We start from the raw sequence: 14298 nt of genomic DNA, 5'->3' as shown, positions 1-14298 counted from the left end.
CATGTGCAGTGATATGGAGAGATATAGTGAACCTATATCTCAGTAAGGGGTGCATTCACCACCTTACCCAGGCTGAAGTAGCAGACTTGTGGTGTCATTTTTGAAGGCTTCCCAGGGGTGGCATAATACATGCTGCACCCCCTGGTAGGCCTCTGGGGTACCTATGCCCTAGGTACACAGTATATCATATACTAAGGACTTATAAGGGTACCCCAGATTCCAATTTGGAGTGTACCTAAAGAACAAGTTACTTACCTTCGGTAACGCTTTTTCTGGTGGATACAGTATCTGCCTGCGCCAGCATTCCACGGAATTTTTTCCCCTAGCTCTCCACGCCGACGTGGACGTCATAACTCCACGGCTCCGCTCGCGACTCCATATGACATCACCAGAGCCATAAGAGAGCCACGTCGGCGTGATGACGTCAGTTCCACCCATTTTTTCCGTGCCTCCAAGGCGAACAGGTGGACCGACAACAGATTCAAAGTATACACAGTATACAACATTCGAACAAATATACATAGTACATAAACAAAAAGGAAAGCTAAAGAACATAAGCATTTCCTATAAATGTACCAGATAGAAAGAAGATACAACGTAAAACATGTCAAAGAAGGCATCTTTTAAGGTATACAAAGGTGGACAACGGGGAGGCGGGTGGGTCAGTGAGGAATCCACAGGCAGATACTGTATCCATCAGAAAAAGAGTTACTGAAGGGAAGTAACTTGTTCTTCTGATGGATACATCTGCCAGTGGTTTATTCACCTTGTGAATAGATTCCCACAGCAGTCCCACTCCCGGAGGAGGGTGTTCACCTTTCCTATACCAAAAAGTCCTGCAAGACAGAGCACGCAAAATGGCCCTCCCTCCTCATCTCAGAGGATGAGCAATAATGCTTTGCCCAAGTCCCAGCCTTACAAATGTCTGAAACTGGAACACCCCTGGCCAATGCAGAGGTGGAGGACTTAGCGCTAGTAGAATGAGATCCAATACCTTCAGGAGGAACCTTACCAGGAAGGTTGTAGCAGATCTTGATGGTTAGGATAATCCACCTGGACAGGGCGCACTTGTGCACAGCTTTGCCTTTTGAGTGTCCAATATAGCCCACGAAGAGCTGATCTTCCATACAAAAATCCTTTGTTCTGTCCAAATAAAAGCTCACTGCTCCTAGGGTCCACGCGGTGAAGCCTCTCCTTCTCCTTGGAAGAGTGAGGGGGGAGGATAAAACACAGGGAGAGTCATGGATTGTCCCAGATGAAAGGGCGTAACTACCTTAGGTAGGAAAACAGCCCTGGTCCTGATGGCCTGGGGAGGTATCCAGACCCCCGGCATCACCCAACACCGCTTTCCAGTCAGACTCTTCAAGCTGGTCTGCCAGAGGGTCAACAGATCCCTCCCAGTCCTCCTCACCCTCCTCTGGCTGCCACTCATGGTGATAAGGAACACCAGGGAAAAACAGCGGTACAAAAGTACCCTCAGGCGCCAGTCCGGCTCCGTGTCAAGTCGAGGGGGAGGCTGGGGTAGACGCCGGCCAGGGGCCCAACCGGCGTCAGAGGTGTCGTCAGAGGAATCAGCGCCGGGGATGGTACCGAGAGGTTCACCGTCGCTGATCAGGATCCAGGCCTGGATCCTTGGGGGCACTGCGGTGCCGAGGACGGAACCGCGGGCATCTAAGGCCTAGAGCCCCAAGGACGGAACCGCGGGCATCTAAGGCCTAGAGCCCCAAGCGGAGTCCGCGGGGCCCGAAGGTGCGCTGGCAGAATCGGGCTGCCCAAAGATGGAACGCAGGTCTGGGCAGGGGACGCTCCGGCTCACGGAAAGGGAAGGAAGCACGGAGCAATGCCAGCAGGCATGGAGGGCGGAGCCGAGGAATGACGACCCTCTGTGTCCTGCGGACGACGGACGGGGTGAAGGCGAAGAGCGACAATGCGTATTCGCCTTCTTCTTGCGCTTGGACTTACCTAATGACGAAGACTTCGATGGTGAATGGTGGTGGCTTCGCAAACTTCCTCTCGACCGGGACCTCAAATGGCGCGGAGCAGGCTGCCGGGCCTCCAAAAGCTATCGGGACCACTCCCGCAAAGACTTAGGGTACAGGGCCCAGCATTCGGAGCACGACTTCGGGCTGTGGTCGCACTTCAGGCACCAAAGGCACACAAGGTGCGGATCGGTGACTGACATCAGCTTGTGACAGGAGTCATAAGGATTGAAGCCGGGTCAACGACTTGACATCCCTCGTGCACCAGGAGTCGTAAAGACTTAAAAAAATATGTTGGCAAAAGTCAAAAAGGGTTAGTCAGAAATTGACTAGGGGTACCGCCCTCTCCGGATCTGCACTGGTTGGCGTGGAAAAAGAAAGAACTGACGTCAGCGCGCAGGGGCGGCATCTAAGTAGATACTACCACATCATCCCAGCAAGCACGACGCCACCTACCAACGCCCAGGGGTACTGCTGAGAAAAAATTCTCTGGATCCAGTCTGACACCTGGGGGTAATTCTAAGGTAAGGAATCTATAACTATTGGTCTCTTTCAGATATAGATGTAGATTTAGTTGATCCATGCAATTCTAAAATAGGCATTCAAGTGAATTGGCCTTCGCTTTATTAGACACATAGAAGATTGAGTCAATGAAACATGTCAAGGCACCAGATCTTTTTAGGATCCCTGGTGATCTTTAACATTCAAACATAGAAGTATGCACAACGTATAGGAATCTGTTGTGTAATTACGTTCAGGGCGGTCCCTAGTAATTATATGTCGGAAAGCCTACTGGATAACCTGCTGAACATTTTCTGTAGCCAAGTTTTAAATATGTTGGATGAGAGGGTAGACTATGCAGATTCAATCAAATACGCAGGCGAGCTTTAGAGCAAGATAAGCACTATGGACTAAGTGTTCAGGTTAACGCTAGTTTTTTGGAAGTACAAAGGCGTAGGAAATTCTTCTATATTTGGTTTTGTAGACCCGTATGCTGCTTTTGATATGGTTCCAAGGATTTGAATATGTGCATGTACTAACCCTGAGCGAACAGCATTTTATGAGATGGTTGATTTACTTCACATTACACCATTGCTTTGGGTATGAGGCGATCCTAAAGAAACTTGAACATATTACCGCAATAAGAATTGTTTTGTATTGAATATGATTGTAGTCTACACCCCTACCTCCCATAAAGTGCTGGCCCTTCAGGAGACTGAGGCTGGAAGCAGCCAATTTAACCTGGCTCTGTGATGTGAGGGTTTGGCTTAGCACCTTAGGCTCAGAAGAAGTGTGGGCAGATCCACCTTCCTTACTTGCAGGCTTCAAAGCAAAACTGAATGAAGAGCATTGGGGAGTACAATGTGGGTCTTAGCCAAAGCATGCCCTTAAGGGCATCCTGTCCGGAAAATATTTGGATGCAAGCCAGCGCTGGTTTGTGAGCCTTTTTCAGAGGAGATCTCACCGGCACAGGAAAAAAACTCTTTATTAAGTTTAGGCACAGCAGTTTGGTAATTAGGAGTTTTACATATAAAAGAGTCCCATCCAAGCAATGACTATTATGTGTTATGAAATTGCTGTCTAAAATGTGGGACATGTTCTTTTTTTGTCCTGCTGATCACCAAGCTCAGAAGAAATGCATTCTTCCGTTATGGCTCTTTAGGTATTTGGAATTAGCTCCAAGTGTTAACATCAGTCATTATTCACCTCCATATGTGTTTGGTGTGAGTACATTTTTATACAATGGTTGGATCATGAGGAAGAAATTAGGTATGTATTTGTAAGGCATATAGAAAGCACGATTAAATGATTGATGGATTCGATTTTAATACGGTATACATGAATCATAGAATTTTAAGAATGTATATTCTGTATTTTTATGGTGTTTTACGAGGCTAGTCCCGAATAAACGGATTGTTCGATCTCAACCCCTGAAAGTAAAAAAAAAAAAGGGGGCCCACACAAAAATCTCACTTGCCAGTTCAAAGAGCTCACAGTATTATCAGCTTCCTGTAGTTGCAGGAGAAGTAGCAATATTGGACAATAAGGTTTGCCGTGTGACCCCAGAGTCTGAAACCCTGATTTCTGGTCTGCCAAGCACACTCGTGATAAAGCTTTATCAAAGGTCATAATCCATAATCAAGGCACATGCAGGAAGCTAGAGTATGCAAATACTGACAGGAACACCTTTGTGGAGCTTCTGACCTTTAATTGGTTTTACCTGCTTCTTATACTTGCCACAACACTGACATTAATAAAGAAAAGAGAACAATGAAAGCGAGCACAATAAGAGACGATTGGGAGTGTCTGGTGACGAGCTCCTTCTCACAAAGTTTTCAATTATGAAAAGGGCCATGAGCGATTTCATTAGATACCCAATCAAAATAATCCAGATACTAAACAGGAATAGATGCTTATGGAACACTTAACGTTCAATTAACTGTCAGAGGTTAGCAGTCAACAATTTGGATAATTATGGAAGAAAGCAAAAAGATCTACATGGGTGGGCAAAAGACCTGCTTTGAGACACTAGAATCCTCCCAAGAAATTACAGGTTGAGGAATACGACAGGATCAAACAACAGGATGAAATATTCAGCCAGGAACATCTGTGACTAGAGAAATCAGGGAATATTGGAAGTACGCACATTTAGTTATCTAGGTAGTGGTACACTACCGAATAAGGTACAGTTGTGTAGATTTAATTTATATCAGATAATTTCAAGTAACTGATCCAGGTCATAATCATTTCATTGAAAAGGTTTGTAAGTAAAAGAGTAACACGAATAAACTTTGTAGTACTTTTAACGAATTTTACATGAATGTTAAAAACAAAAGGGTCACAGCATACGTACCCACTATCAACTTGCAGAAAAGGAATGGCAGAAGATGGGTCATCAAATGGTTTGGACAATGAACAGCCTTGTTGAACGTGTATCTGGTCAACAGAAGGCATTTCAGCATATGCCGCAGGACAGCTACCTTGGTCTTCCAGTGACAGTCTCTTATTTTGACAATTAGTTGGGGAAGAAGCCTGGTGGCTTTGGTCCAATGACACAACAGCATGGTGAACAGATGTAGCTACAGGCGCAACGATGCTTGCTGGAAACAATGCGGATTGCATGGAAACACTGGTTTCTGATTGGTGAGGTGGTTCGCAAGCAATTGACTCACTTGGCACGTTAGCAGACGAGAGAGGGACCTAGAAAGGAAATCCACATTGCTAATTCACAAGTAATCTTCAACTGTTTCATAGTTTAAGCTGTACTTGCTTCACATTACAGAACTTTCCACTCTTGCAATGTGTCTACAACATTCAGTTTGTACCGCTCATGCTCGAATGGCATCATGGCATTAGCAGAATGATCTTCAGCTCACTGCATTCTTGATGCCCTCCATCTTCAGGAAACAATCAACTATTGACACATGACTGCCTCAGGCCACCGGCCAATGACTAAATTATCATTTAAAGCTAAATTCTTTACTGTGGCTATTGCTGCCATGTCCATGGGCTTCCTCAGACTCTAAACATAGGCAACATGCCACTGAATGGGGAGGGCAATACACTGGTTCTACAGCAGATAAAAATCGAAAACAGCATTTTTTTTATTTTAAAAGTTTTATATAGTGCTAACTTGACCCGTAGGTATCAGAGCGCTCTGCATACATACTGTAAAGAAAAACAGACGGAAATTGCATTACATAGTAGGCAGGCAGTAAGGAAGCAAAACAAGGGATTAAAAAAATACAGCATGGAAGATAAGGTGGTTAACACAGTCCGGTCACCAGCTATCCTTGAATGTCAAGAGAGGAGTAAACTTGGATATTGAAGTCTAGGTTAGTTGACGTTGGTCAGGAAAGTATTTGTTAAGGAGATGGATTTTCAGGTCCCTTTTGAAACAGGAGAAGGAGGGGTTGCATCTGAGGACTCTAGGGAGAGCCTTCCACATCCTGGGAGCGTTGCCAGAGAACGATCGGTATTGTGTGGTTTTCTTTTCAGTTTCGGAGGAATAAGGAGTGAGTTGGAGCTTCAGCGTTCTGGATCGACCTGCTCTTACCAGTTTGTTGTTCAGGTAGTTAGGGGCCGGAGGGTGAAGGGTTTTGTGTGTGATGCAGGCCAGCTTGTATATACACCTCCCTTCCATGGGAAGCCAGTTGAGGGAGTTGAGAGCTGGAGTGATCAAATCTTTTTACTCCAGATACGAGTCGAGCGGCCATGTTCAACACTGCTCTTAGAGGGGCCAGGTGAGCTTTTGGAGTCCCTGTTAGGAAGGTGTTCCCGTAGTCGATTTTAGAGAGAACTAGGGATTGGACTACTGTCTTGTGGTCATCATGGGGAAGAAAAGGTTTCAATTTCTTGAGGTGTTTTAGAGAGAAAAGAGCACTTTTTGCAGAGTTTTTGATGTGGGCCTCCAAAGATAAGTTCTTGTCAAGGGTGATGCCTAGAGACTTAACTGAGTCGGATAGGACGATGGGGCAGTTTAGGGCGACCAGATTCTTGAACCACTCTTGGATTGGACGATGGTTGCTTTTTGAAGAGAATAGGATTAGTTCTGTTTTATCTGGATTGAGTTTTAAGTGGTTAGCGTTGAACCAAGTTTGGATCTCGGTTAGAGTGGCACTGGGGTGTTAGATGTTGCTGAGAGACTTGATTTTGAAATAGATTTGGGTGTCATCAGCGTAAAGGTGGTGATTCACTCCAGCTTTTTTCAAGAGGATTGTGAGACGCTCCATGTGAGAAAGTGGCTCTGTATATACTGTTTCCTAATGGGTACAGGGTGTACAGAGTCCACAGTCCCCCAGAGGCTGATAGAGGTCAAAGTTAGGTATGACCTTACTCTCAAAAGTGGTAGCTTGGTCGAGCATTAAGGCAGTACCTGAGGACAGTGTAAAGCATTTATTGTACACACTCAGTCAGCAAATGGTTTCACACACTCAATAACTGAACTCTAGGCCAATGGTTTATATATATATAAAATATATGCTTGTTTTATTTTTAGAACCACAAAGGGAATAAAAATATACTTTTCTCAGAATGAGAGATTGAATATAAATACTTTTGCAATAAGCAATGGATTTTTGTAAACAGTCACAGTTGGTTGCAATAAACAATCCTATTTCCTAAACATAACAATGCATTGAGCTCAATGGTAAGTTCAGGTTATCTTATAATAAATTACTTTTCAGATTACTTTTGAAATTCCAGGTCTGGCTCCTAGATCCAGCTCTGGGTCAGTACTCAGAATCAAGTGATGAAAGTCGACTTAATAACTGTAATGATTTTTAAATAATATTTAGCTATTTCAAAAGTTAGCACTTAGAAAATATTTCAAAGAAAACATTCAATGGATCTCTATGGCAAGAAATTCAAATTGCAGGTAGAGTACTTTATCGTTACTTTAGTAATCCAGGACTGGGTACCTAGACCCAGGACTGGGGTCCTTATCAGAAACAGGTAAGTAATTTCGTTTGCAGAAATGGTACGATTTTAAAAGAATATTTCAATTTTGCAAAAATAGACACTTAGAAGAAATTTCACAGAAAAGCAGACAATGGTTTCCTATGGAAGAAAAATGAGTTAGAGGTAAGTACAGTTGTGGACACTTTTCAGAGTCAGGGCTGGGCACCAAGATCCAGCACTGGGAGCTCACCTAAGAGCAGGTGAGTAAATTCGTTTTTGTCACTTGGCTGATTTTTAGTGAATATTTGCAGTTTTGAAAAGTTCACACTTAGAAGATTTTTCAAGAAAAAGCCAGTCAATGTTACCCTATGAGGAAAATGAAGTTAGCGGTTTAAGGGTAAGTACCCGACTGGCAGAGTTGAAATTCCGGGCATAGACTCAGGGGTCCCCCAGTGTCAGGTAGGTACAGTTGGTTCACCCTCAGCGGTTTCAGGACGGCCGGGTGCAGAGAGAGTTAGGCCCAATGTTATCCTATGAGGGATAGGGGGGCCTTGGTTGGTGGCTGCTGTCTGGCAAGCCACGCGGCTGTGGGAGCTGGGCTCCTGGTCACTTACTCAGGGCAAGTGGGGACGTAGGTTAGTGTAGAGAGTGCACTGCCAGGGCCACTCGGGCGGCTGGGTGCAGGGTGCTTTTGAGCCTTCGGGCGCTCAATGGAAGTCAATGGGAATGTTCCGGTTTGGAAAAAGGCTGCAAGCTCGGGGACGAGGATGCTTCAGATGCCACCACCACTTCGAGAGGTAAGTTGGGTAGTTGTAGGTTAGGTGGGTACCCCGGGATTGGGCACAGGGGGCCGCAGGGCGCCGGGTGCAGGGGTGCCTTTTGAGGTCGGGAATCTTACCCTCTTGTTGATCGCGGTTGGGGTGGCACTCTGTTCTGAGGCTGCAGGCTTCTTCCGGAATGTCGAGGGGGGTCCTTGGGTGCCGGACTCGGGGTCACAGTCGCCGTGGGGTCGTCCTCAGGGTCTTTGTTCACTCCGGCACTGGCCAGGCTTGGCTGGTCCGGAGTGTGCTGGGTTCGCGGTTCCGGGCTGCTGCCAGGGGTTAGAGATAGGTTTCTGAGTAGAGCCTCTACTCATGGGAGTCCCAGGGGCTTTAGAGTTCAAAGGTAGCCAGGTCCTCCGGGGTATTTGAGGTTGCTGGCCACAAGAGATGCCGCGCTGGAGCAGGAACAGGTTCGAGGGTCGACAGGCCGGTAGGGCTGGGGCCAAAGCAGTTGGTGTCTTCCTCTTTTTAGCAGCTGCAGGGCAGGTCTTTGTTCTTCTTGCAGTTTCGAATCTGGGATCTGGGGAAGGAAGGTTCAGGGGGCCCCTAAATACTAGATTTAGGGGCGTTACAGGTAGGTGAAGGCCAGGGACCAATGGGTCCTTGTTCTGGGGTGGGTACACCCCCTATCCTGCCTCTCTCCTGTGGGAGGGGGGCAGTAGCCTAATCCTGATAGGGTAGGGCCTCCCATCTTCAAGATGGCGAGAGCCCGGAGATGTGCTTCACCTCGCCTCCCCCACCTGAGGGGTGGGGTGGGCAGGCTGGCACATCCCCTGTCCTTGTATGGGGTTTCCGGCCAAGCTTCCTGCCAGAGTGGGGGGTTGCAGTGGCCTGGGGGAACTCCAACTGGCGGCATGCCTTTGAAGCTTCCCTTTGCTCATCCTGGGGGAGGAGATTTCTCACCTCACCCAGGATGTGCATTGTTGCAGGCCCGGGAGAGCAGGGGCTCTCCCACCCAGGGGTCCAGCAACGTGTCTGCTGTGTGGCAGCCTGGGCAGCCTCAGAGCAGACGTGGATTGTAGGTTAGCTGTAAGGGGGCATCTCTAAGATGCCCTCTGGGGTGCTTAGTACATTAAATCCCACACTGGCATCAGTGTGGGTTTAATGTGCTGAGAAGTTTGATACCAAACTTCCCAGTCTTCAGTGTTGCCATTATGGTGCTGTGGAGCTCGTGTTTGACGAGCTCTCAGCACCATGTACTTGTAAGAGGCAGCACTGTACTTACAGTGCCCAGGAATGGACCTGGGTACTGTAGGGGCACAGGGCTCCTGCTCCTGTGCCCACACCATAGGCATAAGGCACCCAGCCAGAGGGGTGGCTGACATATGCCTTGGCAGTGTAGGTGATGGGCATGGCACACAGAGATGTGTGCCATGTCGACTCTTTGTTTTGTCCTGCACCCAGACACTCAGCCTGCAAAGGCAGTGTGTGTGTGTAAGGGTACAGGGCCTCTAAGGGTGGCACAATGAGTGCTGCAGCCCTTAGAGGCCTTCCCTGGTCACAAGGCCCTGGGTACCTAGGGTACCATTTACCAGGGGCTGACATGTGGCCAGGGTTTGCCAATTGGGAGTTTGTGTGTTTTAAGGAAGGAACATAGGCCCTGGGCACCTGATTGGCAGGAGCCCAGGGCACAACAAGGAAAAGTGCATCAGCTATTAGGCAAAAAAAAGGGGGGGGGGGGTCACTGCAACAGAAACCCACTTTCTCACACTCCATGAAAAGATTGAAGAGGGTAGGGGAGAGTATCGAGACTTGTAGGACCCCAATTGTGACTTTTGCTGGCTTCGAGAGACAGGAGTTGATTTTAATTTGTTGCGAGAGGTGCTGAAGGAAGGAGGTGAACCATTTTAGTACTGTGCCATTGATGCCGGAGCGCTTCGACAAGGTCTCCAGAAGCGCTGGATGATTTACTGTGTTGAATGCCGCAGATAGGTCAATGAGGATGAGTAGACAGGCATCACCTTCATCTAAAGCCTTGTTAATATCGCCAGAGACGTTTAGCATAGCTGTTTTCGTGCTACAGCCTTTCCTGAATCCTGATTGAAAGGTGTCGAGGAGGATGAACTCAATGTGTTTGTTGAGTTGGTGGAGAACGCATTTCTCCAATGTTTTTGCAAGGAATGGGAGGTTGGAGATAGGTCGGAGGTTGTTCAGATCATTAGGGTCGGCCCCTGTTTTTTTTTTAGAATGGGTGTGATTTGTCCAAGTTGAAGGGAGTCTGGGACAAAGCCTGAGGTGAGAGAGGCGTTGATGATTTTTGTCCAGAAAGGGGAAAAGGTGTGGTTAAGTTCTTTTATGGATGGGATGGGGTCCATAGTGTGGGAGGAAGGTTTTAGGTTAGAAATTATACTGAAAACCTGATTTTCCGACATTAGCTCAAAGTCGGACCAATGCGCATTGTTTTTTAGCTGGAGGGAGACCTGATTGTCCTTGGTAAGAACTCTTTCTGAATGATATGGGGTGGTTAGAGTGGGGCAGGTTAAGAGGGAAGGGGGGTTAGAGGTTTGGATGAAGGATTGATCCATTTTCGACACTTTATTAGTGAAGAAGGTGGCAATTTCTTCACAACACTCATTGGTGGCTTTGATTTCTTGAGGGAGTGCAGTTAGTTTGGCTTTTGACAATGTTGAAGAGTTCTCTCGGTCTGTTTTTTGCCAGATCTAGTTGGCTGCGGAAGAAAGATGCCTTTTCACTGAAAATGTGTTTTTTGAATGCTTGCCGAGCATATCTAAGTTGCGCTAGGTGTAAGGTCGAGGGGTTTAGTCTCCAAGACCTTTCCGTTTGTCTGAGTTGACGCCTTTCCTCATTCAGATCCACGTTGAACCGGGGTTTAGATTTGGTTCGCCTCAATTGTTTGAGTTTGAAAGGAGCTACTTGGTCTAGAACCTCTGCCATTTTTGAGTTAAGTGTGTAGTGAGGTCATCAGCCGTCGATGATGAGGGTTGGAGTTGAAGATGGGCATGAATCCTGGATTCAAGTTCGGATGAAGGGGATTGCTTTAATATTTCTTGTCCAGTGTTTAGGTTTGTCATCACGAATAGGTTGGTGGAAGACAAGTTCATTAATCTTGAACAGAATGAGGTGGTGGTCGGACCAGTCAATGGGAGAAATCGCTCTCAGAGACCAGATCATTGTTGGTAATGATCGCATCCAGTGTCGCACTTTTGATGTGAATTGGTTTATTGCAGAGTTGTTTGAGGTTATATATTTCAAGTAGGTTGGATAGGTTCTGGGCAGTGGAGTCTTCTGGGTCGTTCCAGTGGATATTGAGGTCCCCCAGGAACACGTCTTTAGTGTCTGTCATGGAGAACCGTGATATTAGGTCTGTTAGTTCTTCGGGGAAAAGGGTACGCTCTCCAGGAGGATGGTAGATGGTGTGGAATTTGATGGGTGAGGTGCCCTTGGCAGTGAGTTCGACACCCAGGTATTCAAATGATAGGTATTCTGCAGGTTTAAGTTTGGTAATCTGTATTCCTGCCTTGTGGATGATGGCTAGTCCTCCCCCCGTTTTGATCGGCCTGTCTTGTCTGATGATGGTGTACCCTGGAGGGGTGAGAATGTCAAGAATGGGGGTGGAGTGGACATTGAGCCAGGATTCAGTGAGGAAAGCGATGTCAATTTCTTCAGCGAGTAGAGCTTCAGCAATGTCTGTGGCGTGTTGTACTGCTGATTTGCAGTTGAGGAGCATGCAAGAGAGAGGACGGGAACCTCGATGATGGGGGGAGTAAGGTGGATAGAGGTGTATTGAGCAGGAGGTCTAGGCGAGTGGACATTTTTAGGGATTCAGTTAGTGCCGATAATAACAGGGATGGGGAAAGGGGCTGACTTCTGGCTCAAAGCGAGGTAAGAGTCGTTGATCTCATCAGGTTTTGGTATCGAAAAGGGTTGGCGATCCCGGTTGGGTCGAAGTGCCTGACTCGCTGACGGACTTTAGGGACGAGGGGTGCACTGTGGGGCCAAGGGAGCGGTATATAGTGGGGTGGGAGGAAATCTGCCCGGGGAGAAGGAGCACGGCGGCTTAGTCCTGTTGAGAAGATCTTGTTATATATAGGAAATCAGCAGCAAGGGAGTTAATTTTCAGCTCCATTCTGTTCAGTTGCTGTGCTATTGAGCTGAAAAAGTTTAAGGTTTTAGGCAGGGGACGAGAATGAATTGGGTCTTTGGAGGGAGAGTGAACAGGGGTCGGGGATTGGACGGAATCAGTGGGGTTAGGAGAGGGGAGAGGTTGGACGTGGGGAGCCGGATTAGTAATGCTCCCATTCAAGGAGTTCAAAGGAGGAGTAGAGGGTCTACTGTCCAAGTGAGGAGGGAGAGAAATTCTAGGTAAGAAGTCAGAGTTCCGGGGAATGTCAATGAGATTAGCGGTGGAGGCAGGTTGTCTATGTGGGTGTGCGACGGCAGAGGGGGAGAGTGTAGTGATAATAGGGGGGAACGAGCTTATAGGATAGGTGACGACGTTGGCCATGGGGATGTGACGGGGGTTGTCAGAGAGGTAATCGGTGGAGACCGGTTGTGGATGTGGGACATGGGAGGGGGAGTGTGCAGTGGTAGTAGGGGAGAGAGTGACCACTGAATTGGAGCATGACCAGTATCATGGATACCTCTGCGTCTTAATCACGGTATGCCATACCTTCACCCATATAGGTGCACACCCTACCTGTTCCCTTGTTAAACAAGCATTTCCAATGCAATAGGTTTCGCATTCACGCAAGTTTGAGCTATTGGAATTGTAAATCGCAATGCCTTTTATTTTGGTTTTGGGTTTTAAAACATAAAAGGCATTGTCATTTACAATACTAATAGCTTAAACTGTCGCAAATGCGAGACTTACTGCATTGCAATAAAGAGCCTTCTCGACTGCTTGTTAGATTGTAAATATCAGAGGAAGAGACCAGCCTGCAACGTCTTCAAAGTAGTGATAAACAGTGCAGTGAAAAAGATGTGTAAGTGGTGTAAATTACACAAAGTGTAAAGGAAGAGTTACATTTGATCTGAGCTATAAACACTAACAAAGCACACCAACACCTTTTGCTCTATTACACTGTCACAGCTCAGGAGGAGAGCGAGGGGGGGGGGGGGGGGGGGGAGAGGGATTTCCTGCCCTCTCTGTGATTTGAGTGTGCAGTTTCGCATTGTGCAAGGTCATTGCTATCTTTTGCCTAATAAACACTTCAGCTGTAGTAGGGCACTGGCTTCACCTCCTGGTGCAGGGCGGGCTGTGCTTTATGGCAGGCATAGAGGGAGGCAGGGATGGTCTCGGCTGCAGCTTCGGCCTCGTACAGTGCCCCTGCTATTACTAGTGAGCAAGAGGCGCTGAGGTAGTGGTACTGGTACCGGTATTGGTGGTGGTGGTAGTGGTAGTGGTAGTGGAGGTGGTATTGTATTGGTGGTGGTAGAACAGAGCTCATCAGACCCTGTAGTTACCATGAAAGTGACTTCACTCAAAGACATAGTCAGATCGCAAGACATCAATGTCATCTCCTACGCAGAAGACACCCAGATCGTTTTCTCGCTCTTAGCCAACCCCACCTCGAGGAACACAAACTTCCACAACTGCATAAAGAAGGTCTCAGCCTGGATGAAGGACAACTGCCTGAAATTCAACACAGACACGACGGAAGTTCTGATCTTCGGTAAAAGCATCGCCATCTGGAACGACTCCTTGTGGCCATCATGAGAACTTGGATCCAACTCCACACCGAAGACCATGCCTTCAACCTCGGCATCATCCTCAACATGCTAATGTAGGGGTAGCATGTCTGTGCGTATAGATATATATGTATATAACCAAAAATCGCCTAGTGAAGAACCAACACCCTCACCTGATGGTAGAGAATGAAGGACCACATCTCTGCTCAGAGGATAACACCCCACAAGGGATGTCAGACCACTGCATGTTGAAGATTCAGCAAAACACACAAGATGATGGACGGAATGTTGCACATTGGCAAAACATTCACCCGCAGTCACAGATCTGGGTTTAATCCATCATTATTTTGCTCACCACAAGACCCCAGTTGAGACATGGCCATATGCAAATCAGTCTTGACCCTGTGCCACATGGGAACAGTCCACCCCGAACTGCCAAGCCATGTCTT

At 47.2% G+C, this 14298-nt stretch overlaps 1 protein-coding gene across 1 annotated transcript in view; it reads right to left on the bottom strand.

The window, feature by feature from the left end:
- Positions 1–14298, bottom strand: part of BUB1 (BUB1 mitotic checkpoint serine/threonine kinase) — an 850308-nt gene that overhangs the window by 645826 nt on the left and 190184 nt on the right. Inside the window, exon 10 of the mRNA XM_085611813.1 lies at positions 4834–5180. Within this exon, the coding sequence (XP_085467939.1) occupies positions 4834–5180 (347 nt within the window). The remainder of the gene's footprint in view (positions 1–4833; positions 5181–14298) is intronic.

This window comes from Triturus cristatus, chromosome 6 (genome assembly GCF_964204655.1).
Source record: "Triturus cristatus chromosome 6, aTriCri1.1, whole genome shotgun sequence".
Lineage (NCBI taxonomy): Eukaryota > Metazoa > Chordata > Amphibia > Caudata > Salamandridae > Triturus > Triturus cristatus.
The sequence above is the reverse complement of the archived record's forward strand: the minus strand, read 5'-3'. Positions and strand labels throughout refer to the sequence as shown.